The sequence below is a fragment of the Paramisgurnus dabryanus genome, chromosome 8 (assembly GCF_030506205.2).
Source record: "Paramisgurnus dabryanus chromosome 8, PD_genome_1.1, whole genome shotgun sequence".
NCBI classification, from domain to species: Eukaryota; Metazoa; Chordata; class Actinopteri; order Cypriniformes; family Cobitidae; genus Paramisgurnus; species Paramisgurnus dabryanus.
In genome coordinates, this window is record NC_133344.1 from 11,738,361 (window position 1) to 11,765,178 (window position 26,818).

At 37.7% G+C, this 26,818-nt stretch overlaps 2 protein-coding genes across 3 annotated transcripts in view; both read left to right on the forward strand.

Annotated features, from left to right (window-relative positions):
* LOC135770743 (uncharacterized) overlaps positions 1–7,080 on the forward strand; it is a 200,271-nt gene extending 193,191 nt beyond the window's left edge. Inside the window, exons 15-24 of the mRNA XM_073815543.1 lie at positions 1,246–1,692; positions 3,145–3,597; positions 3,699–3,956; positions 4,031–4,180; positions 4,276–4,521; positions 4,948–5,205; positions 5,282–5,587; positions 5,740–6,009; positions 6,104–6,187; positions 6,306–7,080. Of these exons, the coding sequence (XP_073671644.1) occupies positions 1,246–1,692; positions 3,145–3,597; positions 3,699–3,956; positions 4,031–4,180; positions 4,276–4,521; positions 4,948–5,205; positions 5,282–5,587; positions 5,740–6,009; positions 6,104–6,187; positions 6,306–6,372 (2,539 nt within the window). The 3' untranslated portion in view covers positions 6,373–7,080. The remainder of the gene's footprint in view (positions 1–1,245; positions 1,693–3,144; positions 3,598–3,698; positions 3,957–4,030; positions 4,181–4,275; positions 4,522–4,947; positions 5,206–5,281; positions 5,588–5,739; positions 6,010–6,103; positions 6,188–6,305) is intronic.
* Positions 7,081–8,498: 1,418 nt separating this feature from the next.
* On the forward strand, positions 8,499–26,417 carry LOC135770744 (uncharacterized). 2 transcript variants are annotated; one of them, XM_065280514.1, is made up of 14 exons: positions 8,499–8,627; positions 9,218–9,303; positions 9,546–9,665; positions 9,916–11,240; positions 11,328–11,484; positions 12,299–12,712; positions 14,184–14,633; positions 15,176–15,628; positions 16,783–17,238; positions 20,394–20,849; positions 23,685–24,140; positions 24,706–24,963; positions 25,227–25,472; positions 25,556–26,417. In XM_065280514.1, the coding sequence occupies exons 2-14, from the start codon at positions 9,251–9,253 to the stop codon at positions 25,671–25,673; spliced, it is 4,962 nt and encodes a 1,653-aa protein (XP_065136586.1). In that variant the 5' UTR covers positions 8,499–8,627; positions 9,218–9,250; the 3' UTR covers positions 25,674–26,417. The 2 variants fall into 2 exon arrangements, with proteins under 2 accessions (XP_065136586.1, XP_065136587.1); XM_065280515.1 differs by lacking the exons at positions 20,394–20,849; positions 23,685–24,140.
* Positions 26,418–26,818: the final 401 nt, after the last annotated feature.

The following is a 26,818-nucleotide window of genomic DNA, read 5'->3' on the forward strand; positions in this document are numbered from 1 at the left end:
AAAAGATCAGTTTTTCTTTTTCTCTGGGGAAAGATGGGCATCCCCTCCCCCCAGCACACCGAATACCATCGTTCCTCTTGTGCCCCTTACATGGTATCTGAACGTGTGGCTGTCAGCCTGTCTCTGTGGCTTCTCTGGACCATTCAGCTGGGTTATGCAATTTAGTTTGCCAGGCGCCAACCCAAGTTCCACGCTGTTCGCTTTTTTCCGCTTTTGGGGAAGAGTTGGTGGTTCTTTTGGGGATCTTTAAGATTCCTATTCCACCAATGGGTGCCTCGAATTTGGACCGGCCTCCTGTCACATTATCTTGAGACATTATCCCGGCCTGGCTATGTGCCCAAGGTTCCTCCCACTCCTTTTTGAGATCAGGTAGTGAACCTCCGGACCCTTCCTAATGATGACCCAACTCAGACAGATATACTTATGTCCGGTACATGCGTTTCACACCTACCTGGACCGTACTCAGAGCTTTAGATCTTCTGATCAGCTCTTTGTCTGTTTTTGAGGTCAGCAAAAAACGAAGGCTGTCTCCAAACAGAGGCTCGCCCACTGGATTGTTGATGCCATCTCCCTGGCATATCGTTCCCAGAATTTGCCCTGTTCATAGATTTACAATCTAAGGGTACAAACAGTATCATCACGAGTGGTGTCTGCTCCGAACACCTAACCTGGCCAATGTCTGTGGGCCTGGATTGTGCACTTGTTCAGTTTCACAAATCTCATCCCTATGAATTTCCCCTAGCGGTGAATCTGGGTATTGTTCTCTATTTAGGTCGGCTTGTGGAGAAGTAGAGCTTATTCCTGTTGATCTCTGACGTCGCCATTTGTTTTTTGATTCAACCTCAGTTTCCTAATGGAGAGAACGAGATGTTGTGTCTGACTTCCTGCTGACGGCTGGTCTTAGACCGATTCCTCAGCACTAAAACTAATTGAAATTGCTTCCCTCCATCAGGGGACGAAGATTACATATGTAACCAAGATGTTTTTGTTATAAGAAAGTATGGACATTTAAGTTCAATTGCAGAGATGTACTGATAGCATTTAAATTGGGACGCATGATCAGTCTTTCTAAATCCATCCCAGTCCGTTCTGATAGGTCTTTTCACATACAACATGTGTTAGGAACAAAACTCCCCTTACCATAATAATAGACCATACAAACAAATGTGACTAAAAAAATATTACAATTTGTACACCAACATCTTGCTACATTCTTAATAATTTCTGTGTTTGTTTTTTCCACAGATTTACTAATGTTTTTTATAAGAGCGAATTGATTAGTCAGTTTCTGGTGAATCTGTTTACTGCAGCATCAGAGTTTGACACAAACACAGAAGAAAAATACACTGAATTCTTAACCTTTGTGTGCAACTACTCAACTTTCCCGTGTGAGAAAGAGGATGATGATTTTGAGTATCAGATTGAACAATGTGATTTCTTGCTGGATCTGTACTCACATGTGAAGAACTATGAGAGTCTAACAGGCAGGAGTGTCCCACCAGCATTACAGTCAATTTATCAGTCATCTCCTGCAGTCTGGACCATAAACCTCTCAAAGAGAAAGACCTCCATCCTCCTAGAAGTGCTGAAACTCCAAACAGAGAAGAAACCAGTAGAGCTGATAGACTGGACAGATGATGAGAGTGAATTAAGAGGATTCATCCAGTGTCTGCCATACATCTCACAACTGAGGTGAGAAAGTTTTAAGAGTAAAATAGTCATCTGCAAACCTGGCTCTTTTATCTTGTGGAGAAGATAAATGTGTATTTATCTAATTTAGCATTGTCGATCAGCACACAGTGATGTGATGTAACACGCAGGGCACAGCAGCACTTTCATGATAGTCAGAACACAAACTTAAGCTCTATGTGGATGGTAATTGTTTTTTATGAGAATGTCTGTAAAGATGTATTTCCATGCCTCTTCCATGATAAAGCTAATGCATTCGGATGAAGCTAAATTTGCAGTGGATGTGTGGAAGTTTATAATTCTACAAACCTGAAAAAGCTCTGCTCATGTGATTAATTATAGATGGTTTCAGCAGTAACAACAAAAACAAACAACTTTGGTGGAACAAGTGTACTTCCGGTAAACTCCACAAAGACTCAAAAACAACAGTTCTTTTAGGGGTCAGTCACACCAAATGCGTTTTAAATGCTTGGAAACCCAAGGCACGCTGCACTGCGTTTTTTGGTCAAACCTCCCTTTACATAGCGGTAATCCATGAACGCCATCTCCTCTTGTCTTTAAGAAACCAAAACATTTGTTATTTTCGACAACGTATTTGTTCCAGAGTTCAGTTAATCCACTTGCCAGACCAGTAAACAAACAGAGACCTGAATTAAAGTTTTGCCCAGACACTTATCTGCAACAACACACGTGCATCTGATGAAACGCCTATATGAGCATTCACATGACCCGGACACTTGGTTTATATGTATATGGAATATGTATAACTGAATACATTAATAAATTGTATGTAGCACTTGTTGCTGATGGTAAAAGGCATTAAAACATTTTTGTGATTTTCTTCTCTTTATATTGGCACCCCCTCGCTGTGAAACGATGATGAAACTTTGTTTCCATATACTTCTCATCATTTCAGTTATGAAGATGTCAATGTTTGAAATAAACCCACAGACGGTTCACTGATGCAGAATAAATGTAAAGCGAGTGACCATACAGTACCTTTCAGTGGTCGAACAGAATGTGCTGAATTACTTTTGCATTGATTTCCTTTTATAAACTCAGAGATGTGGATTCGGATGGCAGTTAAATAACGATCTTGGTGTTTGTCAAAAAACAATAAGCAATTTGGCCAGGAATTTTTTATGCGGGTGGTCGGAGAAAAACACTGACATTCTGTATTCCGATGGCAATAAAATCACTCACTAACCCCTGTAATTGATGAAAGTACATTACAATTACTGTCTGAAGAAGGCTCTAGTGTACAAGAAAAACATGGTGTATTTCTTAAATTACCGCACAACCAGCCAAAAAATAATTTGATGCCATATGTGACTGTCGGAAGTCTCAGCTATCCAGGCTCTGTGGATTTGATTTCTTTAAATTATGAGTCAACTGAAGTATCTCATATTGTCCTGTACTGGATATTAAAGTGATAATTTTGTTTTCTCTCTGCAGATTTACTCATGTTTTCTATGAGAAGAGAGAATCTGTTGTTCAGTTTCTGGTGAATCTGTTCACTGCAACATCAGAGTTTGACACAAATACAGGGGAAAAATACACTGAACTATTAAAGTCTGTGTGCTGCTACACATCTTTCCCCTTTAATAAAGATTATTTTGATGATTTTGAGTATCTAGTTGATCAGTGTAGTTTTCTGCTGGATTTGTACTCACATGTGAAGAACTATGAAACTCAAACAGGCAGCAGTGTCCTACCAGCATTACAGTCAATTTATCAGTCATCTCCTGCAGTCTGGATCATAAACCTCTCAGAGAGAAAGACCTCCATCCTCCTAGAAGTTCTGAAACTCCAAACAGAGAAGAAACCAGTACAGCTGATAGACTGGACAGATGATGAGAGTGAAGTGAGAGGATTCATTCAGTGTCTGCCATACATCTCACAACTGAGGTAAGACTTTTACAGAAAAATGCCACTCTGCATTGTTTTATTTCATCAAGTTTTTTAGAGAGCTGTGAAATAAATGTACTTATATTCGTTTTATTGTTTAGGAATGCTGAAGAGTATATCCCATCACTGTGTAAAGCGTTTGGTCCTAAAGTGAATAGAGATGAGGTGACTCCTCTGCTTCAGGCTCTGGGGTTTACTGTCACTCTGAGTGAAAAATTACCCAGCAGCACCTGCAGATGTGTGGGGAGAGTGTTGAGTCTCTCATCCTCAAAACTAAACCTGACTCTAAAGTTACAGGCATTCTCTCTTGAAGGTGTCACATTACTCTTTAGACACATCACACACCTACAGACCCTCAGGTATACATTTAATACATTATCTCTGTGATAAATATGCATTTACGCCTCATAATCCTTGGCTTTGTCTTTAACAGTCTGGAAGGCAGTATGGTGATGATGATGGTCAGCAGCTTAACTTCTGTCCTGAGACGACTGTCTGTACAATTTCTGGATCTTACTAAATGTAAAATAGATGCGGCGTCTGTCACTGCTCTGTTGTGTCTTCAGGGACTCCAGACTATCAGGTCTGTTGAATGTGCAAAGTTGAAAGTCAAATTTTTGCTTAATAAACCAAATAGTTTCACAATCTGACACAGTCTGGTTTTGTTTGTGTGATCAGGTTGTCTAAAGAGACTCTTCAGCAGCTGGTTTCAGTTGTGTATGAAGCACAGGATGATGAACTAACACGCTGCTTTCTGAAGAAGATGTCTGAAGATCTGACTTCATGCTCACTGACCTGGGAAGTGATTCAGTATCTGCTACAACATCAACCTTTACAATTAAAGTTAGACTTTAGGAAAAGCAAAATCACTTGTGAAAACATCAGAGATCTTCTGCCATGGTTAGACAGAATCAATTTTAAAAGGTCAGTAGCCATTTAGCAATCAACCTGTTCAGTTCGTCTTTCAAAAACCCAAATGATTTTTAAATGTTTAAGTCATAAATTGATTCTGTGTTTTCACAATAGCTGTTTTTAATACACTGTTTGCTTTAAAGGGTCCATATTATGCAAAATCCACTTGTACAAGGTGTTTGGACATAAATGTGTGTTTACAATGTGTAAACACAAGCACCATACAATGACAAAAATTCACCTACTCCTCAGTTTTTAATACCCATTAAACCAAAGCAGTTTCATTAGACATGATGTTTTGATTCTCTTGTTAATGTAACGTCATACTGATAAAGCCCTGCCCACAAAATTTTTTTCTCCATTCACCATTTTTGCATATTACATGTTTTGTTTATGCATGTTTTAGTAAATAGTTATGAGTGATTATATTCTCCACAGGTTGACCCCGAGTTTCATCTTGTCCATCATTATGGAGATTTATGAGAGTCGCTCTCCTCAGTTTGTGTCCGGTCTGTTGAGTTCAGCTGAGAATGACATCAACCTGAAGAACAAAGTGTTGAATTCAGATCAGTGTTCAGCTCTGTGCTTCACTCTCCAGCATTGTAACACTGTCAAACTCAATCTGTTCTGGACCTCCATACCAGAGGAGGAGCTAAAGAGACTTCTGCCCTTACTCAACAGAGTCACACAACTCAGGTTTACACCTCTGACATCATACAAAATATTATAGTGTAGTGTGTATCTGTGTGTTAACAGTGTTTGTGTGTCTCAGTGTTGACAGACAGCTGTTACTGAAGCTGCTTCATTGCTGCATTTCATCTGATGACCAACAGGAGGCAGCAAATCTTCTGCTCTCTGCTCTTCAGTACAGACTGGATTTCTCATCCTGCTCAATTTTAGACCTGACAGTCACAGAAGAGAAACAAAACTATTTGAACCTGACGATAAAAGACTGTAAAATAATCTCATCTGTGCTTCAGAAATCTCAGAGTGTTGTAAAATTGGTTTTAAAGGACTGTGAGGTCTCTGATTCAGCAGTGAAACGACTTCTTCCAGTTCTGTCTCAGGTTCAGCTCAGGTAAGAGCAGTGATTGACTTACACACAGGTCACCTTTATTAGACTGTTTACAATGGAGCAGAGTATTGATATCCATCAAACATTTAATTATAAGATTCAAATGCTTGATGACTTAATCAATATATTAATATATTTTTCTTTGTCTCTCTCAGCTGTAGTAAAGCTCTTCTGCTGCAGTTTATAGCTTGTATTACTGAAGATGCAGAGAAAGGATCTTTGAGGTGGGTTCAGGCTCTTTTAAAAGCTTTAGGAGGTGAGGTGGACCTCAGTCACACTCAGATGGATCAGAGATTTTGTGAACAGCTGTCAGTGTTTCTGGAATATTCTGATGGATTGACAGAACTGGACCTCAGTCACTGCAGACTCACTGATCAATACATGAATCCACTCTTACCACACCTGCACAAGACTCAAACTCTAGAGTGAGTTAAACATCACAAATATAAACACGCAAGATTAAATAATCACATATTAATATTGAATAATTACATGTTTTCATCTCATTGTTTCTTTCAGTCTGAGTCACAACAATATTACTGATGAACTAGCAAAGAAAATACACAGCGTTGTTTCCACTCACGACAATATTCAGATAGTACGGTAAGTGTGTGTGTGTGTGTGTGTGTGTGTGTGTGTGTGTGTGTGTGTGTGTGTGTGTGTGTGTTAGTGTTTTATCAAGTTAGTTTTGGCTAAAAAGTTGTGCATTTTGTCTTTGCAGACTTTTTGGAAACAGAATCAGAGACAAACAGCAGTTTACCAGAGTCAAGCAAATTGAAATATGGTGAAGACACTTAACTCAATTTGTCATGTTGTAAATAGTTTAAAACATGATTAAGAAAATCAACCACTAACATGACTTTGTTTAGTAACATTATTATTGAATTACATTTCTTCATCTTTTAAATATTTTTTTTAGTTTGAACCAAATCAAATGGATTAATGTAAACTGTATAGTTTATTACAGATTAAATACTGTATATTGGTTAATATTTTAGCAAAGATTTCATTAGTTGAGTATGTACAGTGGTGTATATACTGTATAGGATTATGCCAGGATAAACATGGTTATATTTTTCTTGTGATTATGGTTATATTTTCTGGTATATCCAGTAAAACCTACATTTCAATTTTCATCTTAGTAACAACATACAGAAAATTATGTAAAGATTTTTACACTGTTACAAATGAAGTAAGATCTGTATGTGTGCTCAGAAAACATCAGGCTGCTTTTGTCTTTCATTAAGCGTTTAAGGATAAAACATATCAACTGTTATGAGGGTTTTAATAAGATTTTAAGGTCCTGTCACACATGAAGACATGTTTATTTTGTAAAACGTTTATTTTGAAGCCAACCAAAACGGTTTTAATATTTAACTACACTGAAATGAAGAATTGTTGGATTTATGTACACTGTAATTTAATTATAGACACTGGTTTCACATGATTGAATAAAGTTTTCTTAAAATAAATTAACATCTTACCTCTGGTCCTTACACTTGCTCATCTTCTAACACATCAACTTTGAGAATAAACATGCTAGAAGCAAACAAACGTGAGTATCTGAGTGACTTTGACATGGGCCAAATTATGATGGCTTAAATGACTGGGTCAGAGCATCTCCAAAACTCAGGGTCATGGGTGGCCAAGTCTCTTTGATGCACATGGGAAGGGAAGGCTGGCCTGGGTGGTCCGATCCAACAGATGAGCTACTGTAGCTGAACTTGCTGAAAAAGTGAATGCTGGTTCTGATACAAAGGTCTAGTGGAGTCCATGCCTTGATGGGTCAGGGTTGTTTGGTGGCAAAAGGGTCATAATGTTATTGCTGATAGGCAGCATAGACTCATCGTTAACACCTTGCCAAACTCACAGCAAACATTTATCACAAATAAAATAAATGTTTTCCTTAATGCACACTTTTCTCCAGCAGCAGTTTAACTCTGCTCTAAGAAGAGCAGAAATATAAAAGTGAATAATTTTATTTTTAAAACAAATATGAGTAAATATTTATTTTATTGTAGCCTTACGACCACAGAGTAATAATCCCGCTGTATTTCCACACTATGAGATTTGACGACAAACATGCCTAATTGGTAAATAAATTGTTATTTACACTGTGTTCGGTGCAGTTATCTAGAGAAAAACTTAAAAATATATATTTTAAGTAGCCCCAATAAAAACGAATATGTTTTGGTGCAAATCGCTGCCACCATCTGGATTAACATTTTTACACTTACTGTGTGTCCCATCGGCTCAACTGGACAATTCAACATGCACGCTTGGGATCTTCATGCGCACTAGAACACCTGCGCCAAACACAGGAAATATGTTATGTAAGTAGTCAATCGTTCAAGTGGGCAAGACCGCAAGTGTGGGTATTAGGGCGCAGCCCATAGATATGTATAAAGGCTAGATGGCTTACCGCTGAGTCCCTAATGGCATCACCTGGCGGCCATCTTACGACAGGACGCTCGCTCACTCGTAGCATTGAGTTTAATGGTGAAGGTACTTTTAAATGACCATAACTTGCTCAATTTTCTACCGATTTTCAAACGGTTTGGTTTTTTACAAACGTTATTAACGTGGCTATAATACTGGATGCTTTGACATGTTTCATGATTTTTTTATATATTTTTAGTATAGGTATGCAGTGTCATAGTTACATCTTTGACGTTTATAATAAACCAAACCGTTTGAAAATCGGTAAAAAATTAAGCAAGTTATGGTCATTTAAAAGTACCTGCATCATTAAAACTCAATGCTAGGAGTGAGCGAGCGACCTGTCCTAAGATGGCCGCCAAAATGCAGACGTTCCACTCAATTGGCCAGCAGCGCGGGCGAGCCATCTAGCCTTTATACATATCTATGGCGCAGCCATCCACCTGACTGCAGGGACGCTCACTTCCCATCACGTGACGCGCTAGACAAACAGTCTGGTGGTGATGTACGATTTACCTGAGGAACTTCGTCGACAGAGAAAACGTTTAAAACGCTTTAGACTTTATAGATCTAAACATCAGAGGACGGGAAAACTGCAAAATATGTAAGTTAATAAAGTGATGTGCAACACGAAAACACGAAACGCAAGTTAAAGTGTAATATTGAGGTAAAAATCGTTATACGTTCAGTGTCAGACTTCTCATATTTGTGTTTGTGTACATTGGAGCCGAACTGTAGACTGTGTTTTTAAAATATTTTACATTGAGTTACATTAAGTCTTTGACCCGAAAACAAAATGAATCGAAATGGGTAAAGTTACATGTATGAAAGTAAAGGCGTATTAAAACGTGACTTTTATTTAACTACGTTGTTGTGATTTATGTCCGAGATACAGTAGTGGACATTATGTAAAGAGTTTTACTTTTACTTTTCCTTAAAGTAAGTAAAGTTAAGGAGAAACTAACACACATTTCTACTGCTAATGGTCATCATTACTTGTCTAACATGTGTTTGCATATTATTTATATAAAACTTGGCAAAATACATTGTATTTATTATGATAATCATAGACATTGATCGATTCATCCTGAATTTGTGTTCACGCATAAATTGTTTCTTTAATTTGTCCACTGGCGTATCTTATTCTCCCCTATTTCCTTGTGTATGTGTTTGTTATGTACCCCTGGCCTGAAGACTTCAGCATTTAGGCAATTTTTAAGGGTAGATATGGAGGACTCACAAGACTCAGAAGAGGACATGGGGAATATGGAGTGTGAACAGTAAGAGTGTTTTAGATAATATAGCATGTTGTTGTTTTTTACAAACCTTTACATCTGTAAAAAGGACTTTCCTGTCTTAGTACATTTTTTCACACATTTGTCAAAGTTAAAGCCATGTAAAGTTTCACATATGACAGTGCATTGATACAAAAAAAATGTGTGCAATGGGTCACATTCTATTGTCTTTTTGCATAGTATTCACTGTAAACCATTGTTGTTTTTGCTTCTTTATTTTTACAAAGGATCAGACGAGACAAAGCAATATCTTCAGACCCCACCTGCACGCCTCCACAAACTAACCAGTCAAATAATCAACCAAAAGAGTTTAAAGACGGAGTTCCACATAAAAGAAAGAATAAAAGGTAATATTAGCAAACATTTTAATAACACATATTTTCTTTTAAGGGAGGAGCTTTCAAATTAGATTGATTGTAAAGTACACTTACTGAATTTAGAATCAGTTCTCTTTTATGGACCTCTTATGTTGAAACTAAAATTAATTTTGGAAATCTATGGCTGTATAAATATGTTCAGTATTTGCAAGTGATAATTGAACAATGCGAATACAGGATTAACTTTACATTACATGTTGCTATTTGTCTCATAATATAGCAATATTAAAAGTTCCTCAGCGTGTGCTGCTCTCAGTGGATTCAATGAAAGTTTGATGCAAAGAGCTGAGAACATCCTAGAACATCTAAATAAACAGATCAAGAAATGTCAGGATTGTATGACAAGCCCAGATAATCTAAGTGTTGTTATTTGGCTTCCTGCTTTGAAAGATAAATTAGTGGATTTTTCAGAGCTTCTTCAGAAATACAAAGCAGATTATCAGAGAGGTATCACAGAGATTGCTGAAGATTCTGAAGTTAAAGAAGAGGAAGGAGAGAAGAAACTTCGACATCTACTAGAGAGACATGACCGATCACCATTCAGTGCAGATAACATAAACCAGTGGCTGGAGAATAAAGAAACTGAACTGAAGATTTTAAATGATTGTAAAGCTGCAGACATCACTGTTGTGAAATCTCAGTCAGAGTTACATCAGATCATAAATGACCCACAGATAAACCGAGTGATGTGTTTCACTCTTACCTCACCAGATGATGAAGATTCATTCCTCACTGCTCTGAAGCACCATATTGAATCTGATCACATTACACCAACATATTCACTTCAGTCCAAACCTGTTAAAATCAATCAGAAAGTGCTCATTGATTTACGATTGTATATTGCTGCTAAAGAGGCAAATGAAGATACAGAACAAACCAGATTCATTGCTGCATCTGTACCAGATGATGAATTTCCTAAATTCACTGTGCAGTTTTATTATGCTGGGATGATTGTGAGCAGAAACATGAAGTTTGGAGTGAAACCAGATCTTGCTCAGATAACTCAAATAAAACACAACAGTGTGTCTGTGAAGTGGAGTCATTTACAGAAAAATAAAAGCATTGAGAAGTATGTGGTGGAGTACAGAGTTGATGATGAAGGACACAACACTTGGAAACAGATGACTGTTAATGCTCACACTTTTATAGAAAAGTTTGTTTTATCTGATTTAGAACCAGACACAGGATATCAGCTCAGATATGCAGTTTGTGACAACAACAGTATGAGCAACTTTAGCTGGATTATTCACTTTCAAACATCTTCTGTAACGAGGCCAGGACGACCCTCTGTTACTCAACTGAGCAGAGATACTCTCAAACTAACCTGGTTAAAAGCTGAAGCAGATGAAGATTGTCCAGTTCTGCAGTATATGGTTGAGTATAGAGAAGCAGGACTGGAGGGCTGGTCATCAGTATATACACAAGGATCTGAGTGTGAATGTACTTTAACTGTACCTCACAGCACCTGCTACAGAGTCAGAGTATCTGCTGTCTATGAGGACATCACCAGCAAACCTAGTGAGGAAACATCTGTACCTGTGGATGGTGAGATACATGTGAAATAAAATAAAAAACTCATACTAACATTTCACTTTTTTTGCTTTAATTACACATGATGCATTTTTTTTTTAGTCTGGACTATTGACCTCTTAAAGAGAAAGAGCTCCATCCTCCTAGAAGTGTTGAAACTCCAAACAGAGAAGAAACCAGTAGAGCTGATTGACTGGACAGATAATGAGAGTGAAGTGAGAGGATTCATCCAGTGTCTGCCATACATCTCACAACTGAGGTAAGACTTTAGTAGGACCTTCAGTATTTTAGGCATGTATAGATCCAACTCATGAACCGCACACAGTCCACCATGCCTCACTAGTGAAGCCATATTGATAATATAAATTGTGTGCCACTGGACTGATGTGTTTGTAATGCACTTCTGAAATCACCACTGGTTTGACACGCTAACATCCTGTTTAGACAGCTCATGCCCTCTCTGGCAGGTCATTTAGTGTATCCTGGAGAGGTGACTTCTCTGAACCTCAATGTCTCCATACTGGGGTACCTCAAGGCTCAGTGCTTGGACCACTGCTGTTTTCTATATACATGATACCCTTGGGTTCTGTAATTCAGAAAAATGGCTTTTCCTACCGCTGCTAGGCAGATGTCACACAACTCCATTTGTCATTCCAGTTTGCCGATCCAAAGGTTTCTGCCTGCATCTCAGCATGCCTGAGTGACATCTCCAGCTGAACCTTGCAAAGACGCGCTTGCACGAAAATCACTATATTTAACGCAGTTGTGTACTTTATCCCAAAAGTTCCCAAGGTTTTGTAAATCCAGAGAAATGTCTCGTCCATTGTCTTCCCTGTAATTGTTGCTCTTTTAGTGACTTAATATCTGTGCTATCCTCAGTTTCTGGTTCATTAACTCATTATGTTTAAGGCCTTTATTTTATTGTTACATTCTAATCATACTAGTTCTCTAACTATGTTATTTAATATTTTCTTATTTTGGTAGGAAAATTGGCTGATCAACAGTATTTTTAAAATCAAAACCCATTGTTTGCTTTGTAATCAATAACTTAATTTTGTTTGCTCTCTGGTTAGATTTATTAAACCACCAAATGAATCTTCTGAACTGTGGAAAGAAAGAAAGAGATTATTTGTACTGGATTTATGTCTTCATGTTGCTGTCTGTCAGAAAGAGACCATAGAGACAACTGTGAAGATGCTGCTGTCATCTGTGAATTATGAAGAATGGCATTTTCTGCTGGATCTGTGCTCACATGTGAAAGACTATGAGAGTCAAACAGGCAGGAGTGTCCTACCAGCATTACAGTCAATTTATCAGTCAACTCCTGAAGTCTGGGCCATAAACCTCTCAGAGAGAAAGACCTCCATCCTCCTAGAAGTGTTGAAACTCCAAACAGAGAAGAAACCAGTAGAGCTGATAGACTGGACAGATGATGAGAGTGAAGTGAGAGGATTCATCCAGTGTCTGCCATACATCTCACAACTGAGGTGAGAGTTTTATTTCAATTAAATGCAATATATTACCAGTGATTGTTTACCAAAGTATGAACAAACAGGAACACCAAAACTGAATTTTAATACATCACAGGGGCAGACTAAAATAAAATCCTGTTGTGTGAGTAATGCTGTGAGTGGAGCTGCCTTCGTAGCACACACAACAGCACTTGACTTTAATTGTAAACTTAAGTTTACTTTCATAATCGTAAGAACACAAACACAGTCAATCTGACTGACATCAACTTATTCGGGTCAGTTAAAAGAATCCTTTTACATAAATAATGCAAGATTATTTGTTACATACATCTTTGTGCGACATTTACTAAGGGATCTGAAAGATATCAGCTGAACAGTATCAAGAAAAATGTGATGTATTTTTTAAATTGAGGATTATATTTACAACCACTCTGTACAAATATCTAGTAGAAGTGAAATGTGAACTGTTATTGCCTGAGTCCTTGATTATGATTTGGTGTTTTTTGGATCTTTAAGTCTCTCCAATAGTCAAAGCCTTTTACATTTGGATTTAATTTAACCACATAGGACATGATGGAAAGTCCCAAATTTGTAGGCCTCTTGCAGAAAAAAGGTCAAGGAAGATGACATGGGTATACCTCTTGTCTTTCTTGGCTGACTGAATCTGATGCCAAATCATGCTGGTATGCTAAAGGCATTCTGAGATCCCTGATATTCCCGCTTTCTGGGTTGTTGTGTCCACAAGCCCATTTTTCACAAGATAAATGTTCAATCTCTGAGCTATAACACTGAAGAACATTTTCCCTTCAACATTAAGTAGGCTAATAGGCCGGAACTGACTAATGGGTGATGTCTTCTCCTCTTTTGATATCAGTACACCCTCAGCCCTCCACCAGGCCTTAGGTATCGCTTGTTTTTCCCAAACCACTCTGATTAATTTCCATAAAAAGTGGAGGACCTTATGTGTGTTCTTATACGGCATGTAAGGGACCCTGTTAGGGGTTGGGGCTGATGAAGATCTTGCTTTCTTAACTATATACTCCAACTCCTTCCATTTTGTGCTCCATCCACCAAGTGCTCTGGCTGTTTGATAGGTGGCATCTCGGCTGGGATCAGTGTCCGTTCGTGCCTCCTTGGGTCAGAATATGTTTTACCCAAGAAATTGTCAAGGTTTTGCTTTGATGTCTTCACAAATAGGGATTTTACTTAAACTTAAATGGATCTTTAAAGAAACGAGTCCTTGTACGTTATTTCCTTTTCCTTACCATCCTTAAATGTTCTGCATGCCTTAGGGAAGTCAGTCAAATTTTGATACTCTTCTGCAGTATGTTAAATCCCTCCTTCCCTATATCTGAGGATTTCCTCTATTGCCTCCATGATTTGCCTCCATTGAATCTAATTGAGTTAAATGATGAGTCTTTAGCAGCATTTCATGTTATCCTGCACTGGACATTTAAAGTAAATATAATTTGTGTTTTCTCCACAGATTTATTGTTTTCTCTAAAAAGAAAGAATCACTTCATTTTCTGGTGAATCTGTTCACTGCAGCATCAGAGTTTGACACAAATACAGGAGAAAAATACACTAAACTATTAACATCTGTGTGCTGCTACACAACTTTTCCTTATGATGTAGGCGATTATAATGATGATTTGGAGTATCAGACTGAACGAAGTAATTTTCTGCTGGATCTGTGCTCACATGTGAAAGACTATGAGAGCCAAACAGGCAGGAGTGTCCTACCAGCATTACAGTCAATTTATCAGTCATCTCCTGCAGTCTGGATCATAAACCTGTCGGAGACAAAGACCTCCATCCTCCTAGAAGTGCTGAAACTCCAAACAGAGAAGAAACCAGTAGAGCTGATAGACTGGACAGATGATAAGAATGAAGTGAGAGGATTCATCCAGTGTCTGCCATACATCTCACAACTGAGGTGAGAGTTTTAAGAGTATAAAATTGATTTCTAGGTTTTGTGATTGTTTGTCCTGTAGAGAGTTTGTCTATGTGTTCATGTTTTTCTAATGTAGCGGCTTCATCCAGCATCCAGCAATGTAACACACACGACACAACAACACTTTCATGATAGTCAGAACACAAACACAGTGTAGAAACTGTCTGACATCAACTGAATCTGTCACAGATTCTGTCTGTCGGTCTTAGTACACAATGTAACTACAGAAGAGTCTTTAAGTTTTAAATAGGAAAAAAAAACTCTTTGGGTATTTTTGAGCGCAATCTTAATGGGCTAATCAGATTAAATGGATTATGCTAAACTTTGCTAAAAGTGCTACCGCCAGACTGGCTTATTGGCTGAATGGACTCCAAAACGGTAAAAATCAAATGTTTAACTCTAGAGGAGCTAGAAAATGAGCATATTTTCAAAAAAAGTGGATTGTCTCTTTAATTTGAGATTTTATACAACACACGAAGTCTAAACATTAAACATTAAAGTGATAATTCTGTGTTTCTCTGCAGATTTACTTACTATGTTTTCTTTGAGAAGAGAGAAAATACTGTTCAATTTCTGATGAATCTGTTCCCTGCAGCATCAGAGCTTGACACAAATACAGGAAAGAATTACACTGAACTATTAACATCTGTGTGCAACTACACAACTTTTCCTTATGATGTAGAATATAATGATGATTTTGAGGATTGGATTGAACGATATGATATTCTGCTGGATCTGTACTCACATGTGAAGGACTATGAGAGTGAAACAGGCAGGAGTGTCCTACCAGCATTACAGTCATTGTATCGTTCACCTGCAGTCTGGACCATAGACCTATCAAAAACAAAGACCTCCATCCTCCTAGAAGTGCTGAAAATCCAAACAGAGAAGAAACCAGTAAAGCTAGTAGACTGGACAGATGATGAGAATGAAGTGAGAGGATTCATCCAGTGTCTGCCATACATCTCAAACCTGAGGTGAGAGCTGTACAGGAAAATCACTCTACATTATATTTAGTTTATTTCATTGTTGTCAATTAAATCCCACTGCTATTTGTATTTATGCCGAAATGCAAACACCAGAACAAAATTTTTACATCAAAAAACTGTATTTAGACTGTACGTTTGTATACATTCACCAGCCACTTTATTTCGGTACATTCATTTTTCTGCTGTATTAATTCTTTAAGGCAAAGATTTTGAAGATTTTGCTCCCAAATATATTTTAAGGTCGCACAGATTAATAGTCGCAATTTCGAGCCCTAAATTGTTTGTTCATGTTAGTTAACAGTGCATTAACTACGGTTAACAAGATTTTAATAAAGTATTAGTAATTGTTGAAATTAACATTAACAAAGATTAATAAATGCTGTATAAGTGCAGTTCATTATTAGTTCATGTTAACTAATGTAGTTAACTTATGAACCTTATTGTAAAGTGTTACCAAAAATTCTTTAATACACCCCACTGCTTTTGTAATTTCTGAATAATTTTTGAGAAAAATAGTAGTATCATAAGCCAATTGACACTATTTAAATATTCTTCACAATTCTCGTATAGCCTACTCTTAATTCACTTCCTTCATGATAAAAAAAAGAAAACACAGCGCACACATCACTACGGCAAGCAGCAGGTGTCCAACTTGAAGGGTCTGTCTTCTCTGACCTGTCCTCCCTCGACTGCAAGCGACAAACCTCGCTGATTGGTCTGCCCAGCGCCGCATGAACTTGAATACACCTATAGGGACATCAATGCTCACTGTTTATTGCATTGCATTGTGGGAATTTCTAGGAAAAATTGAGAGAGCCCTTAAAATGTCCGACTCCCTGATCAGTGCCCAGACTACTGAACAAGAGAGCTGACTGAGATGCAGCTCATGTCTAGATGCCTAAATGCATTGAGTTCCTGCCCTGTGATTGGCTTGTTAGCTATTTGTGTTTACAGGTGTACCTAATAAAATGGTTGGTGAGTGTATATTATGCTCTTAAAACCATTGTAACAATTGCACTCTTAAGAGACATTCTGTGGTCTGAACTTCATCACTTGATATAAGGCAGAAGTCCTGTTTTTCAAAGTTTTGATAATATCCAGCACTAAACAATAAGGTCATATTTACATTTGTGTCTTTACAGATTTGATCCATTTTCCTGTCAGCGTGAGCCTGAAAAGTATTTCCAGTTCCTTGTGAATCTTTTCACAGCAGCATCAGATTGTGAAACAGATACAGAATTAAATTACACCGAACTATTAACATCTGTGTGCAGCTACACATCTTTTCCCTCTAATGAGCGATACCTTCATGGTTATCGGTTTCATTCACTTCAATCTGTTTTTCTGCTGGATCTGTGTTCACATGTGAAGGACTATGAGAGCCAAACAGGCAGGAGTGTCCTACCAGCATTACAGTCAATTTATCAGTCATCTCCTGCAGTCTGGATCATAAACCTCTCAGAGAGAAAGACCTCCATCCTCCTGGAAGTGCTGAAACTCCAAACAGAGAAGAAACCAGTAGAGCTGATAGACTGGATAGATGATGAGAGTGAAGTGAGAGGATTCATCCAGTGTCTGCCATACATCTCACAACTGAGGTAAGGAAAATCCCACGCTACATTGTTATTATTTTTCTGCTGCATTAATTCTTTAAGGTAGAGATTGAGCAAAGGTGCTGAAAACATTCCTCAGAGATTATGGTTGTTATTAGTGGTGAGGCCAGAAATTATTGATTGGATGGGCAATTTTAAAAAAAGGGTGGGCAAAGCATAATGTAAATAAATTGTAAGCTAAGTTGCCTTGATGCCATGCAGCACAATGTTTCAAAAGGGAAAATGATAAAACAAATTACTGTATAATTAACCAGCAATGGCTTGTCTACAATATATGGGCAGGTGGCTGTGCTTTACAGTCTAAAATATTAATCCACTTGAAAACATAGAACTCAATATAAACTGAATTAGTAACGGAATTAGTTTTACGTTACGTGAACGCAGTTCCGAACAATGAAATGTCATTCCTCGTCAGCAAAGTGCATGACGTGAAAGCGTCAGTAGGCTATGATAAAATTTAACAAGGAGTGTACATGAGGATTGGTACAGATCAACCTAAAGGTAACAGTGTAGAGTTTTCATTATAGAACTCGTTTAAGAGATGGATAGTTAAAGCTGCAGTCAACAACTCTGGAGGATTGAGATGATTTTGAGTGCTTACAATTTTCATGCCCCTCACACACTACCACTGAGCAACCTCCTGTCGAGCTCGTCCTCGTCAGTGCGTGTGCAAGCATACTTATTACTTACATAACATTTAGAAATACAATCATTGGTTGATAAAGCACAATTACCTGTCGAGAAGAAATGTGGCAAGCTCTGCATCCATCTTGAACCCTTTGAAACCTCATAGATCTCTCCACCCTTCAAATGCCGGTCCAATATTACAGAGTATTTCTGTGCCGAATGCACTTTGCCAGGGTTCGTACAAGTTTCGGAAAGTTTATTTCGATTACGGGTCCAGCTGACGTTTCAGGGGTTTCTATACGTATTACTTATTTTTGTGGGCACTTTCCCCAGAAAACCCCTACCCACCCGTCAATCAGACACTTGAAATTGCAAACATTACATCACGTGACAGCTTTGTTTAATTTCAAAACTTTCAAAACAATGGCATGAATGAAGAAGTGTGTTTTTGGATGTAAGGAAAAGAAAGCCAGCCTTATGGAAACAATGGATATAGTTTATCATCCGGGGTAGCAGCGGAGTTTTGCGTGTGTGTGTGATGCGCAGGATTTTATTGAAAAGTCCCAACGGGGTCATGAGTTGCATGCGGTAATTAAGACTTCTGTCGTGTGTTGGAAATAGGCGCGTGCATATTATATAAATGAGACAAACATGTAGTGAATCATAAGTAAACAGTGTTGTATAGTGTTGCATGACTTGTACTTTTCATACGTTATAGGAAAGAATCGGTAAAGCTAATCTTTCTTTTATAGATCTGATTAAACTAAAAACTCTTCGGAGATATAAAGGATGTAATACTACTCTATAGGTACTCCAGATTAACATCAGAAATGCAGAAATAATGTGTGTTATGTGAGCTTTAAACAGTCAAATTTATGTTGTTCTATCGAAGCATAGTGTCGGTTTCAGTGAATATAATCAAAAAAATCTTGCCGACTACAGCTTTAATGATAAAATGGCCATTAATCAACTTGGCACTGACAAGCCAGATATAAAGTGTGTGTGTGTGTGTGTGTGTGTGTGTGTGTGTGTGTGTGTGTGTGTGTGTGTGTGTGTGTGTGTGTGTGTGTGTGTGTGTGTGTGTGTGTGTGTGTGTGTGTGTGTGTGTGTGCGTGTGTGTAAGTACTTCTCTAAAAAGGTTAATAAACAAATCTATCAATCAACATTAGAGTGCCCACATTCAGGCTGAATTACCTAAGGACACAAGGCCTCTGCCCAAAGTGTTTTGCATGTGTTGTCATTTAAATTTAAATTTTATTCCAACAGCAGTAAATCATAGGTTTGTCATACAGCTTATGATATCACACATAATCTGCCCAACTAAATGTATAGCTGACTGGAGTAATACTCCTGACTATAAACTATAAATAATACTACTGAAAATAATAACAACTCTATAAACATTAAGAAAATGTCTGAACTTACCTTACCATGTCTATTAGTCTGAGATGGGGCTTCTGGTTAAAGATGGTGATAGTCTCATACTAACAAAGTCCAATATTTTTTATCATAATCTGTGACTTTGCGCAAAGAAGAGCAGAAATAAATTTCTCAGATAAGCATTCATCATAAGGAGCGTATGTGTTTTTATGCAATATGTTGTGGAAAACAGTCTTTCAAAACTGCATGAAGTCTTTATCAAATAAATAAATGCTCTTTTCGTTTTGTTAACGTTTAAAAAGATGTCCTCAGGAATCCAAAATATCCATGAGTAATGCAATAGTCTCTATCTCCAATAGTGTTTGAACCAGGTAAACACAACACCATCATCATGGAAAGGCTCTTAAGCTCCATGATTTGCATCGCTATTTTTAAATTCATTTCATTCGCTCATATGTGGAATTAACAATCACTGACAAATCATATTTCCCAAAATCTTACCCTGGAGGGCCGGAGTACAACAGAGTTTAGGTCCAACCCTAATCAAACTTACCCACCTGTGATTTTCTAGTGATCATGAATACCTTCATTAGCTTGCTCAGGTGTTTGATCAGGGTTAGAGCTCAAATCTGCAGTGCTCCGGCCCTCTAGGGTAAGATTTGGGGAACCCTGCCCTATAGGGTAAAAGAAAACTATGAATCTGCCTTAACATGCAAACTTGCACTTATTCATAATTCTATTCCATATATAAAGTTATAGTGTAATAAGAAGTTTATTCGTAGTACTATTATTTATTTCTGTTTTTGTAAAATTATTTACACATTTGTCTGGAAATTGTCTTCCGACTGGGTGGGCCATGTAGCTTTGCTACTGGTGCACTGGAAGGATTTAGCAATTGAGACGGCCCTTAAAATGGCCGACTCCCTGATCAGTGCCCAGACTACTGACCAAGGGAGCCGACTGAAATGCAGCGCATTTCTAGATGCCTAATTGCATTAAGTTGCTGCCCTGTGATTGGCTGATTAGCAATTTGTGTTTACAAGCAATCTCATCACTTGATATTAGGTGGAAGTCATGTTTTAAGTTTTTCATATTATCCAGCAGTAAACGTATTTACATTTGTGTCTTTACAGATTTGATCCAGATTTTTGTAAGGAAAAGACTAAAAAGTGTTTCCAGTTCCTTGTGAATCTGTTCACGACAGCATCAGATTGTAAAACAGATACAGGAATAAATTACACTAAACTATTAACATCTGTGTGCAGCTACACATTTTTCCCCTGTGAGGACAGAAACCTTAATCTTTATCAGTTTAACCCTGTTCAATCTGGTTTTCTGCTGGATCTGTACACATATGTGAAGGACTATGAGAATCAAACAGGCAGCAGTGTCCTACCAGCATTACAGTCAATTTATCAGTCATCTCCTGCAGTCTGGACCATAAACCTCTCAGAGAGAAAAACCTCCATCCTCCTAGAAGTGCTGAAACTCCAAACAGAGAAGAAACCAGTAGAGCTGATAGACTGCACAGATGATGAGAGTGAAGTGAGAGGATTCATTCAGTGTCTGCCATACATCTCACAACTGAGGTAAGAGCTGTACAGGAAAATAACACCCTGCATTGTATTTAGTTTATTTCATTATTGTCCTTTACCAACCACTTTATTTTGGTACATTGCATTCATTTTTATAGGCAAAGATTTAGCAAAGTGCTGAAAATATTCCCCAGAGATTATGGTTGGAAATGATAACAGCACACACATAATGAGATGAGTTTGATATGAATGTTATCCTGTTGGATGTACTGTAGCAATTGTATCAAAGTTTAGTAAAGCTGTGATGTTTAAACGATGCTCAATTGGTGACCAAAGCGTGCCATGATAACATCCCCACATCATTACATCTTCACCAGTTTGAACTGTTGATACATAGTACGATGGATCCATGCATTCATGTGGTTTACATCACATTTTGACCAAACTATATGTATGTTGCCGCTGAAATAGAAACTCATGAGATTATGCAACATTTTCACTGATATTTTCTTTTTTATGACCATTCTTTTTAAACCCTAGAGATGTTTGTGCTTAACAATCTCAATAGATCAGCAGTTTTTGAAATACTCAGACCAGCCAGTCTGGCAACAACAACCATGCTACTGTACGTTTAAACCACTTAAATCCTTTCTCATCGCCATTCTGATGCTCGATTTGAACTCCAGCAAATCATCCTTTCCATGGGTGTCTCTCAATCTGTTTCCTAGCTCCAGAGGTCATGAATCAGTATATAGTGTACACAGGTTTGGGCAGGAAGGACTCTAGTTCACTTCACATTGGGTCAATGTTCACTTATGTTCTTGTGACGTGACTGCTTAAGCGCGTTGTGATAATTCACAGCTGTTATTCATCAACAACCGGCAAAACCAACATCTCTCTGACTTAATTTTAAAACATGTATTAAAGTATGAAAAATGCTTTCATTATTCTCTTATATATCTGTGCATTAATTGGATAAATATTACATTTAAATATTAAGTAGATTGTGGCAGGCCCGGTACTAGGCTTGCTGGACTGGGGGGGGGCAGTCAGGATTTTTGGGTGGGCAGCCATTTCTCGACTAAAATGATTCATACACTAAAATTATGGATGTTTCAATCCATTATTATTTTGCATATGTCTTATAATAAAAGGCCATTTATATGTCATTTTGCACGTTCAAATTTTAAAAGTAGATGCAATTAGATTAATGTACATATAGCAATATTTAATTAATGTTTACACTGCATTTAATCTATTATTTCACTTATAGATAAATTAAAGCCATTCTTATACCTACCCTACCCAACATAGGCCTTTATTTTAAATAAACACTTGTTAGGAACTTTAATTCCACTTCTCAAACATTTTCTTCATTTAAAATAATGTATTTTCAATGTGATATATGTGATAAGCTGTATTGTCATTAATTCCTGACCCTATCATACATGCTGCTGCAGCAACCTCAAATATCACAAGAAAGCACAATGCTTTAAATAATATATTTTGAAACATCATGCAATTTGACATGCATGACAAATTTGTCAAAGGTTATCCTGTTTGCCTATAACAGCACCAGACAAAAGCACAAGCCCTAAAATACTGTATGTGTGATTTGCGACGAGACCAAAGATAAATCACACTGCTTTGTTCATAACACAGCAAATTAGATATTATAATACAACGCAACATTATAAAATACAACGTTTTACCTTACGATGACATTGCGGAGTGAAAGCTGCTCCTGAACTTAAAAGTCTGTAGATTTTTGCGTGTGAAGTTTTCCTCAAACGCGAGCTGAATGAGATGATGTATGACAATGACAAAACCGCTAAAATTTAAATTTAAAACTGCACGCGATGCTCAGCTGTTACAATACTGTATATTTACTGTATAACCATCTTATATCATTTATATCTACTATATAGTATGCCACAACCAAACTGCATATTCTAATTTTAATAAACAGAACTACATCTAAAACAAACACATTAAATGCTGCTGGAGACTTGCCATTGGCTGTTGTTTTTGAATAAATAAATAATGAGGTGAGTCCAAGTAAGGATAAGGGGCTATTTTGGGCATGTTTTACTATAAAAAAGTTTTAAATTAATATGTGTTTGGTTATTACGTTTATGTAATACTAAATTGCATTGTTTCTGATATATATTTTAAAGATGTGTTTTTTTTTAGTTACCGTCATAGAGAACAGTAGTACTTTTCCTGTGACTTAAATACTGCTGAAAACACCTCCAAGGCTTGATTAAGCTAATCAGATGATAGTGGGCGGGAGCTGTTAAAGCTAGCGATTGACTAAAGAGACATTTTTTGTTTAAAGACACTCCGTTATTTTAAGTTTGGCTGGACATTTTTGGGGGGGCAGAAGGAAAATCTGGGGGGCAATGCCCCCCCAGCCCCCCCCGTAGACCCGGCCCTGGATTGTGGTCCCTTCCTGTCTAACAATGTGTGTTTATATTACAACTAAAACAAATGTTTGTCTTTTCAAAAGTTTAATGAAGTTTATTAAGTTGGCTTGCAAGAGTTTTAAAAAGTCATGTGATTTCCGGTAAGGAAATAGGGACCATCAATGCTCACTGGTTTTTGCATTGCTTTGGAAATTTTAAGGAAAAATTGTTTTAGTACACTGAAGGATTTTGCAATTGAGCCGACTTCCTGATCAGTGCCCAAACTACTGAACAAGGGAGCTGACTGAGATGCAGCCCATGTCTAGATGCCTAAATGCATTGAGTTCCTGCCCTTGTGATTGGTTGATTAGCTATTTGTGTTTACAAGCAATTGAACAGGTGTACCTAATAAAATGGTCGGCGAAGTTACTCATATTATCCAGCACTAAACAATAAAGTCATATTTACATTTGTGTCTTTACAGATTTGATCCATTGTCCTGTCAGCGTGAGCCTGAAAAGTGTTTCCAGTTTCTGATGAATCTGTTCACTGCAGCATCAAATTGTGAAACAGATACAGTAATAAATTACACTGAACTTTTAACATCTGTGTGCTGCCACACAACTTTCCCCTGTGAGGACAGAAACCTTCGTGGTTTTCAGTTAAACATTGTTCAATCTGGTTTCTTGCTGGATCTGTGCTCGCATGTGAAGGCCTATGAGAGTAAAACAGACAGCAGTGTCCTACCAGCATTACAGTCAATTTATCAGTCATCTCCTGCAGTCTGGACCATAAACCTCTCAGAGAGAAAGACCTCCATCCTCCTAGAAGTTCTGAAACTCCAAACAGAGAAGAAACCAGTAAAGCTGATAGACTGGACAGATGATGAGAGTGAAGTGAGAGGATTCATTCAGTGTCTGCCATACATCTCACAACTGAGGTAAGAGCTGTACAGGATGCTCTACATTGTGTTTATAGTTTATTTCATTGTTGTCATTTAAATCAACTGCTATTGTTATTTAACAGCAACATTTGTAGGACTACAAACAACTGGGACCTGTTCTTTGTACATCGCTTATTACTTCAAATCCATTCCACTTGACTAATTTAAACTCGCGGCAGACTTTCTGTATCACCTCTGCTTAAAAAGGTGCCATCTAAACTTGTTTACTTAAATCTTCATCAATTAAGTACAGCGAACTGAGTTAGCGACATACAAGAATGAGTCCCTGTGCTAAATTTTTAACACATCACAGGTACAGTTGTCCCAATGCAGTGTTATGCATACATTTACCAGACACTTTGTTAGGTAAATTAATTCTTTTTTAATTCTTTAGTGCTGAAGTGGAGGATTATTCCATGGGCAGGATGTTTTTACTTACCTATGTTTATTTCTAGTTATGTTATGGAATAAAGTCCATTTATCTGTCTCACTCGCTGTTATGTAAAACAAGTTTTTCAGAGCGCTGTTAACTAAATGTAGATATTTTCTTTTAATTATGTAGGAATGCTGAGCGGTATATCCCATCAGTGTGTAAAGTGTTTGGTCCTAAAGTGAATAGAGATGAGGTGACTCCTCTGCTTCAGGCTCTGGGGTTTACAGTCACTCTGAGTGGAAAATTACCCAGCAGCACCTGCAGATGTGTGGGGAGAGTGTTGAGTCTCTCATCCTCAAAACTAAACCTGACTCTAAAGCCACAAGCAATCTCTATCAGAGGTGTTAGACGACTCTTCAGACACATCACACACCTACAGAAACTCAGGTATGAGATACATTCAGTGTAATATCTCTGTGATTAATGATACATCATGAAATATCTATTGTAATTATTGCAATAATGATGGACAAATCATCTGCCATTACCATTATAATTTAACTGTTTGGTTGGACTGTTAGACACCTAACTGTCTTTACAATTTATAATCAATATATTAATGTTACACACAGTTCTTTTAGGTAATATGATTTAACAGTGGTGAATACAGCATACAGCAGTGATTAAATCTCTGACTTTGTCTTTAACAGTCTTGAAGACAGAATGGTGATGATGATGATCAGAGCACTGAGATCATGTAATGGTCGTTCTTCACTGATCATAGAGGAACTTTCATTGATCACAAAAGACTCAAAACAAAATCACTGTAGGATTGTGAGCAGCTTAACTTCTCTTCTGAGACGACTGTCTGTTCAACGTCTGGATCTTACTGAATGTAAAATAGATGCTGTGTCTGTCACTGCCATGTTGTGTCTTCAGGGACTCCAGACTATCAGGTTTGTGTTCAGCACAGTTTATTGACTCATTTATGTTGAATAAATCAAATTATTTCACAGTCTGGTTGTGTCTGTGTGTTCAGATTGTGTAAAGAGACTCTTCAGCAGCTGGTTTCAGTTGTGTCCGAAGCACAGGATGATGAACTGACGCGCTGCTTTCTGAAGAAGGTGTCTGAAGATCTGAGGTCCTGTCACACATAAAGACATGTTTAAAGAGCCACACAGATCCAAAATCGAAACTGACCTGTTTTGCAGTGTGTCATGTAGCTGTCCATCAATGTAAACAATGTGCAAAGTAGTTGATCCAAAAAGTGCACGATTAATAAAGTTAATGGCTTCTAAAGTAGGGAGTCGACTCTGAATCGCTGAAACGAGTCGTTATATGGATTGAATCTCCTGCCTGTCTTTATCCACGTCACATGAACACTTTGCATAATATAATCTCCCCCAACAGCCTTTCCCGAGAGAAACGAAAACTATGAACTGCCCACAGAGACTTCACCTAGTTAGTGTGTAAACATCATATCACGCTGTGTTTTCAGTTTGTGTTGTTTTCACTACCAAATGAAGATATGAAGAATCAGTGATTAAAATTACTTTTTCAAGGAAAAAAAATACCCATATGGTTCAGTACCCACTTTATTTGGAACAACATGCGTCTCCTAACCACAACCTGTAAGTTACATACTTGCTTAAATGAGTGTAAAATGTAAGTTTCTGTCGTCCTTTTATCGCTTGGATTAATGATGAATAATGTCGTTGTTAAACTCTTTCTATACTGTCAGAGAGTCACGTTAGCAAGTGGCTAACGCATGTGCACTAACTTAAGGGTTTACATTTTTGATATGGTCCGGTTAGCATACCTAAATGCTTAAATGAGTGTAAAACCGTTAGTTTCTATCGTCGTTTTTATTGCTTGGATTAATGATGAATGATGTGTATTGATGTGGATAATGTCTTCTCAGTAAATTTTTCTGCCTATGAAGTATGTCTGAATGTGTTTGTCAGAGTTGTCTTCATGCCTCCAAAGTCAATGCCTCTTAAGGCACATGTCAGCTGCCTGCCTTACCTTTCGGACGCAGCCAACAAGTCCGCTGTCTTTCAGACGCAACCAGGAAGTAGCTGTTATGGCACCAGAAAGTCATTAATCGATCACATGTAACGGCCAGTCTAAATAGCAGTGCCCAGATATCTAAACTCATGCTGTTGACAACGATTGTTGTTGTAGAGGTAAGTTAATCAATTAATGTTTAAAAGGAAGTAACATTTGTTATCACCATTTAAAGAGCACATATTTCATTGCTAAAAAACTATGTTATTTTGCCACCCGTGGTTGATAGTTTTGC

Excerpts from the sequence above, each read along its gene's own strand:
- LOC135770744 (XM_065280514.1), top strand. The coding sequence starts at position 9,251 with ATGGAGGACTCACAAGACTCAGAAGAGGACATGGGGAATATGGAGTGT. Across the intron at positions 24,141-24,705 it reads CCATACATCTCACAACTGAG|GAATGCTGAGCGGTATATCC; the intron begins GTAAGAGCTGTA and ends TTAATTATGTAG. Across the intron at positions 24,964-25,226 it reads ACACACCTACAGAAACTCAG|TCTTGAAGACAGAATGGTGA; the intron begins GTATGAGATACA and ends TGTCTTTAACAG.